Source organism: Scyliorhinus torazame, chromosome 19 (genome assembly GCF_047496885.1).
Source record: "Scyliorhinus torazame isolate Kashiwa2021f chromosome 19, sScyTor2.1, whole genome shotgun sequence".
Taxonomy (NCBI): Eukaryota; Metazoa; Chordata; class Chondrichthyes; order Carcharhiniformes; family Scyliorhinidae; genus Scyliorhinus; species Scyliorhinus torazame.
This window is the reverse complement of record NC_092725.1, coordinates 15,577,588-15,584,641: the sequence shown is the minus strand read 5'-3', so window position 1 is coordinate 15,584,641 and position 7,054 is coordinate 15,577,588. Positions and strand designations below refer to the sequence as shown.

The following is a 7,054-nucleotide window of genomic DNA, read 5'->3' as shown; positions in this document are numbered from 1 at the left end:
ACCCGCAAAAGCGCTGAGACGGACGATGGTGACGGATGGTGAGAGAGAAAAGGGGCGTGTCTGGCGCCGACTTGGGAGGACTGGGTAAAGGCGAATGAGGAGCCGGTGACGCGCTTCCACTTTGCCGTCCGAGGAAGAAGGGGGCGTGGCTGGAGGGCAGGGAGGGCCCGCCTCTTTCAGGTCGGGCCATTGTGACGTCGGCGGGAGACGGGGCGGAGTCGGCGCCGGGTGGGAGGACTGCTCTCTTTGAGGGCCGTGGCGCTGTTTCCGGTCTCGGGTTCCGGGCGGCCCCAGGGGCCAAGGCCGAGAACAACCGAGCGTTCGGCGGGTGGGGGAGCCTTGGGGAAGGCTCCCGATGGCGGCCCGGGACTACGACCATCTCTTCAAGCTTCTGATCATCGGCGACAGCGGTGAGGGGGGGAAGGGAGGGGATCTGGGCTATTCGACTGGGCGAGGCTGCGCTTTCAGCTGTTCGACTGGCGGCGGCTGCACCGACTGCCCTCCTTTCTTTGCCGCCCACATCTCGGGGTACCCGGCTGGTCTGGCGTGTCTTTCAGGATGCGACCCTCCCATCCCCTAGGTTGTAGCGAGAACCGGGCTGTTCGACTGGGGAAGGCTGCACCTCCTTCCCTCCTCACGCCCCCCCCTCCCTGCACCCCCCTCCCCCCTCCCTGCACCCCCCTCCCCCTCCCTGCACCCCCTCCCCCCTCCCTGCACCCCCTCCCCCCTCCCTGCACCCCCTCCCCCCTCCCTGCACCCCCTCCCCCCTCCCTGCACCCCCTCCCCCCTCCCTGCACCCCCTCCCCCCCTCCCTGCACCCCCTCCCCCCTCCCTGCACCCCCTCCCCCCTCCCTGCACCCCCTCCCCCCCTCCCTGCACCCCCTCCCCCCCTCCCTGCACCCCCTCCCCCCTCCCTGCACCCCCTCCCCCCTCCCTGCACCCCCTCCACCCTCCCTGCACCTTCTCCAACCTCCCTGCACCCCCTCCCCGCACCCCCTCCCCGCACCCCCTCCCCTCTCCCCGCACCCTCTCCCCGCACCCCCTCCCCTCCCCTCTCCCCGCACTCCCGCACCCTCTCCCTGCACCCTCTCCCCGCACCCCCTCCCCTCTCCCCGCACCCTCTCCCCCTCCCCGCACCCCCTCCCCGCACCCCCTCCCCGCACCCCCTCCCCGCACCCCCTCCCCGCACCCCCTCCCCGCACCCCCTCCCCGCACCCCCTCCCCGCACCCCCTCCCCGCACCCCCTCCCCGCACCCCCTCCCCGCACCCCCTCCCCGCACCCCCTCCCCCTCCCTGCACCCCCTCCCCCTCCCTGCACCCCCTCCCCCACTCCCTCCCCCTCCCTGCACCCTCTCCCCGCACCCCCTCCCCTCTCCCCGCACCCTCTCCCCGCACCCCCTCCCCTCTCCCCGCACCCCCTCCCCTCTCCCCGCACTCTCTCCCCGCACCCCCTCCCCTCTCCCCGCACCCCCTCCCCTCTCCCCGCACCCCCTCCCCTCTCCCCGCACCCCCTCCCCTCTCCCCGCACCCCCTCCCCCTTCACCCTCTCCTCTCCCTCTACATTGTCCCCATCAAACACTCCCACCAGCACGGGTTTAGATGCAGAGTTGAGTCCCTCTACACTGTCCCCATCAAACACTCCCAGGACAGGTACAGCACGGGGTTAGATACAGAGTAAAGCTCTCTCTACACTGTCCCCATCAAACACTCCCAGGACAGGTACAGCACAGGGTTAGATACAGAGTAAAGCTCCCTCTACACTGTCCCCATCAAACACTCCCAGGACAGGTACGGCACGGGGTTAGATACAGAGTAAAGCTCCCTCTACACTGTCCCCATCAAACAGTAAATGAGGAGTTGATTAATTCTCTTGTATTTCTTCGACAGGAGTGGGGAAAAGCAGTCTTCTCTTGCGCTTTGCTGATAACACTTTCTCAGGTAAATATCGGATCCCCAATTGTACCCTGAGGGGAAAGGACAGTGTATCTAACACACTGTGACACCCGGTCCCAGAGGTGGAAAGGACAGTGTATCTAACACACTGTAACTCCCGGAGGCGGAAAGGACAGTGTATCTAACACACTGTGACACTGTCCCAGAGGGGGAAAGGACTGTTGTCCCAGAGGGGGAAAGGACAGTGAATCTAACATACTGTGACACTGTCCCAGAGGGGGAAAGGACAGTGTATGTAAGACACATTGACACCCTGTCCCAGAGGGGGAAAGGACAGTGTATCTAACACACTGTGACACTGTCCCAGAGGGGGAAAGGACAGTGTATCTAACACACATTGACACCCTGTCCCAGAGGGGGAAATGAAAGTGTATCTAACACACTGTGACACTGTCCCAGAGGGGAAAGGACAGTGTATCTAACACACTGTAACACTGTCCCAGAGGGGGAAAGGACAGTGTATCTAACACACTGTGACACCCGGTCCCAGAGGGGGAAAGGACAGTGTATCTAACACACTGTGACACCTGGTCCCAGAGGGGGAAAGGACAGTGTATCTAACACACTGTGACAGCCGGTCCCAGAGGGGGAAAGGATAGTTTTTTAATATTTCGAATACCCAATTTTGTGTGGCCAATCCACCTATTCTGCACATCTTGTGTGGGTGATACCCACGCAGACACGGGGAGGATGTGCAAACTCCACACAGACAGTGACCTGGGTCTGCAATCGAACTCTGGGCATTGGAGGCAGCAGTGTTAACCACTGCACCGCCGTCCCGGACACAACAGTGAATAACGCAGATTTTGTTGTTTGACGCAGGCAGCTACATCACTACAATTGGAGTGGATTTTAAGATTCGCACTGTAGATGTCAATGGGGAAAAGGTGAAACTGCAAATCTGGGACACCGCTGGTCAGGAGCGATTCCGGACAATCACGTCAACGTGAGTTCCGTCCCAACTTTCCCCTCATTGCTTCCGCGGCTCGGGCATTGTTTCCAGTATCCTCAAACCTGACCTCAGCTCATCCAACCCTCCCTATCTCTGTAACCTCCTCCAGCCCCTACAACCCTCCCTATCTGTAACCTCCTCCAGTCCCTACAACCCTCCCTATCTCTGTAACCTCCTCCAGCCCCTACACCCCTCCCTGTCTCTGTAACCTCCGCCAGACCCTACAACCCTCCCTATCTCTGTAACCTCCTCCAGCCCCCACAACCCTCCCTATCTCTGTAACCTCCTCCAGCCCCCACAACCCTCCCTATCTCTGTAACCTCCTCCAGCCTCTACAACCCTCCCTATCTCTGTAACCTCCTCCCGAGTGGGGGGACGGGGGGGGAAGGGCAGATAGGGAAAGATTGACGGGCGTCGTTCTAGCGATAAAGGAAGTCCAGTGAAGGAAACGGATTGGGGCCGTTGGGGTCTGCTTTCCTTGGGAGGAGGTCGAGGAGGGATCTGGATCGAGGTGGGAGGGGAGTCTGGGACTGAGGGGAGTGGGAGAGACCATTCCCATTGGTGGGGGAACCCTTTTGCACCCAGGCGCTGCTTCGGATCTGGAGTGTGGTGGCGGCAGGTTCACATCGGGGGCTTCACAATGTCCCCTATTTATAACTGTTTTAAATACTAAATTAACAGTGCCCTTCGCCTGGGTGCCTGAACAAGTATCGTTAACATGCTGTGGACAGGATCAAGCCAGTAGTGACTAGATGGGCAGAATGGTGAGCTGGCCCTCCCCCGCAGTTCCACACCGGCCTTGTCTTGTTGCGGGGCTGGAGTTTGGCGATTGAGCAGTCTGGCGGTGAGGGGTGGTGCGGCAGCAAGGCACTGCCTGGGCATCGCTTTGGCCTCTAACGCACTCTCTCTTTCTTCCCCCCCCCCCTCTCTCTGTCCCTCAGCTACTACCGGAACACTCACGGCGTCATCATCGTCTACGACGTTACCAGCCCAGAATCCTTTGTTAATGTGAAGAGATGGTTGCACGAGATTACTCAGAATTGCGACACAGTCACCAAAATCCTTGGTAAGGGCACACAACCCCCCCCCACTTCCAACCTGTAACTCTTCATCCGACACAATCCCAATGGACCAATCCCCCTCCTTAGCATTGAACACAATCCCAATGACCCCAAACTCCTTCCCGTTCACTCCCACTGTACACAATCCCAATCAACCCAAACCCCTTCCCGTTCTCTCCCACTGTACACAATCCCAATGGACCCAAACCCCTTCCCGTTCACTCCCACTCTACACAATCCCAATGGACCCAAACCCCTTCCCGTTCACTCCCACTCTACACAATCCCAATGGACTCAAACACCTTCCCGTTCACTCCCACTGTACACAATCCCAATCGACCCAAACCCCTTCCCGTTCTCTCCCACTGTACACAATCCCAATGGGCCCAAACCCCTTCCCGTTCACTCCCACTCTACACAATCCCAATCGACCCCAACCCCTTCCCGTTCTCTCCCACTGTACACAATCCCAATGACCCCAAACCCCTTCCCGTTCACTCCCACTCTACACAATCCCAATGGACTCAAACCACTTCCCGTTCACTCCCACTCTACACAATCCCACTGGACCCAAACCCCTTCCCGTTCACTCCCACTCTACACAATCCCAGTGGACTCAAACCATTTCGCGTTCACTCCCACTGAACACAATCCCAATGGACTCAAACCCCTTCCCGTTCACTCCCATTGAACACAATCCCAATGACCCCAAACCCCTTCCCGTTCACTCCCACTCTACACAATCCCAATGGACTCAAACCCCTTCCCGTTCACTCCCACTGAACACAATCCCAATGACCCCAAACCCTTTCCCTTTCACTCCCACTCTACACAATCCCAATGGACCCAAACCCCTTCCCGTTCACTCGCACTGTACACAATCCCAATGACCCTAAACCCCTTCCCGTTCACTCGCACTGTACACAATCCCAATGACCCTAAACCCCTTCCCGTTCACTCCCACTCTACACAATCCCAGTGGACTCAAACACCTTCCCGTTCACTCCCACTGTACACAATCCCAATGGACCCAAACCCCTTCCCGTTCACTCCCACTGTACACAATCCCAATGACCCCAAACCCTTTCCCGTTCACTCCCACTGTTCACAATCCCAATGATCCCAAACCCTTTCCCGTTCACTCCCACTGTTCACAATCCCAATTACCCCAAACCCTTTCCAGTTCACTCCCACTGTTCACAATCCCAATGGACCCAAACCCCTTCCTGTTCACTCCCACTGTTCACAATCCCAATGGACCCCAAACCCCTTCCCGTTCACTCCCACTGTTCACAATCCCAATGGACCCAAACCCCTTCCCGTTCACTCGCACTGTACACAATCCCAATGACCCCAAACCCCTTCCCGTTCACTCCCACTGTACACAATCCCAATGGACCCAAACACCTTCCCGTTCACTCCCACTGTACACAATCCCAATGGACCCAAACCCCTTCCCGTTCACTCCCACTGTACACAATCCCAATGGACCCAAACCCTTCCCGTTCACTCCCACTGCACGCGATTCCAGTCCCTGACTGACTCTCTCTGTCTCCCCTTTGTAGTGGGCAACAAGAACGAGGACCCTTCCAGGAGGCAGGTGGAGTTTGCAGATGCAAAGAGGTTCAGCGAGCAGATGGGCATCTGCCTCTTCGAGACCAGCGCCAAAGAGAACACTAATGTGGAGGAGGTGAGAGACAGGCCCGAGCCCAGGTCGATGCCTCGGCAATCTGGAGTTCCCCCATGGTTGAATAGCGTGCTCAAACCTCTGCTTCTGGGCACGGGCACCATGGGAACACAACAGGTGGAGGGACTCAGTCCCTCGATTCCATTTTATCGCCCCCCCCCCAACGCTCCCAGTCAACGAGCCTGTGGCCAGCTCCTCCTGCTTGCCTTTCTAATTATTTTGTTTTGAGGCATTGTAATGATCGGTGCGCAAGGGTGGGGGCGGGGCGGGGGGGGGGATCCCCGGGGGGGTGGATCCCCGCCACAAGTCTCTCTCTGCCCACCTTCCAGATTTTCTCAGTTTCCAAAGTGACGGCAGGGGGGATACGGTGGCTGCTCGAGTCTCTGATGGTAGCTTGGGTTGGGGCGTCGAGGGCGGGTTCCCCGCCTCTCGTCTCCTCTGGCCGCTCCTTCGCACAGGCACTGATGTGTCATTAATCCCCCGAGCGGCCACTCTGGCGAAGTCTCTCGTGCGGCACTTTTGTCGAGTGCCTTCTGGAAGTTCGCGTACATCGAGACGGCGTGAGCTGTTCGGTGGTGGTGGATAAAATGCAATCCGGTTTGTCTGAAATGGCAAACCCCACCCCTCTCCGAGTCAGGAACCCCTGGGTCTTTAGTATTGGATGTTGCTGATAACGGCTGTCACTAGTCGGTGGATAGGCGGGAAGCGAATTGGGCAGAATTTTTCAAGGTGATTTCTTCACAATTAATGTGCGTTTTCTCTCTCTTCCCCTCATGCGTCCCTCCCTCTCCTCTGCCCTCCCGCCCCCCCCCCCTCGCTCTCTCTCAACCCGGGGTCCCAGATGTTTAACGCCGTCACCTACATGGTGCTGAAGTGCAAGAAGGACAACTTGGCCCGCCTGCACCAGCAGCAGAACGAGGTGGTGAAGATTAACAAGCCAAAAAAGAAACCCGGAGTAAAGAAATGTTGCTGATCTGGGGAGGGGCGGGTGGGGGACGGGTCCAGGCGGGATAGGACTGGGGGTGTGGGGGAGGGGAGTCCGAGGGAGGGAAGGGTAATAGTGTCTGTACTTCCTCCCACCCGCCCCCCCCCCCCCCGTCTACCAGGTTGGGTAGAGAGACGCAACTGGAGAGGCTGCACATTCCCGGAGTACCCTGGGGTCCTAGTGTCCGGCCTGTGTACATAAATGGGTTCCCCCAGGTTCCTGTTGCTCGGCCTGTGTATATAATTAATTCCTCTGGGTCCTAGCACCGAGCGTTTTTATGTTCCTCGGGTCCCTGGTGTCCACTTACTACTTACTGGTTTTCACTGGATCCCCCCCCCCCCCATGGGTATCCTTCTGGGGTCTTTCCGACACACAGAGAGAGGAACTCATGCCTGGGGAAGGGTGATTCATTCTGG

At 58.6% G+C, this 7,054-nt stretch overlaps 1 protein-coding gene across 2 annotated transcripts; it reads left to right on the top strand.

The window, feature by feature from the left end:
• Positions 1–240: 240 nt before the first annotated feature.
• Positions 241–6,656, top strand: LOC140396025 (ras-related protein Rab-35). Of its 2 annotated transcripts, XM_072484079.1 has the most exons (6): positions 241–410; positions 1,888–1,938; positions 2,776–2,899; positions 3,847–3,971; positions 5,532–5,656; positions 6,495–6,656. In XM_072484079.1, exons 1-6 carry the CDS (start codon positions 356–358, stop codon positions 6,624–6,626), a joined length of 612 nt encoding a protein of 203 aa, XP_072340180.1. In that variant the 5' UTR covers positions 241–355; the 3' UTR covers positions 6,627–6,656. The 2 variants fall into 2 exon arrangements, with proteins under 2 accessions (XP_072340180.1, XP_072340181.1); XM_072484080.1 differs by lacking the exon at positions 1,888–1,938 and having other exon boundaries at positions 249–410.
• The last annotated feature ends 398 nt before the right edge of the window (positions 6,657–7,054 follow it).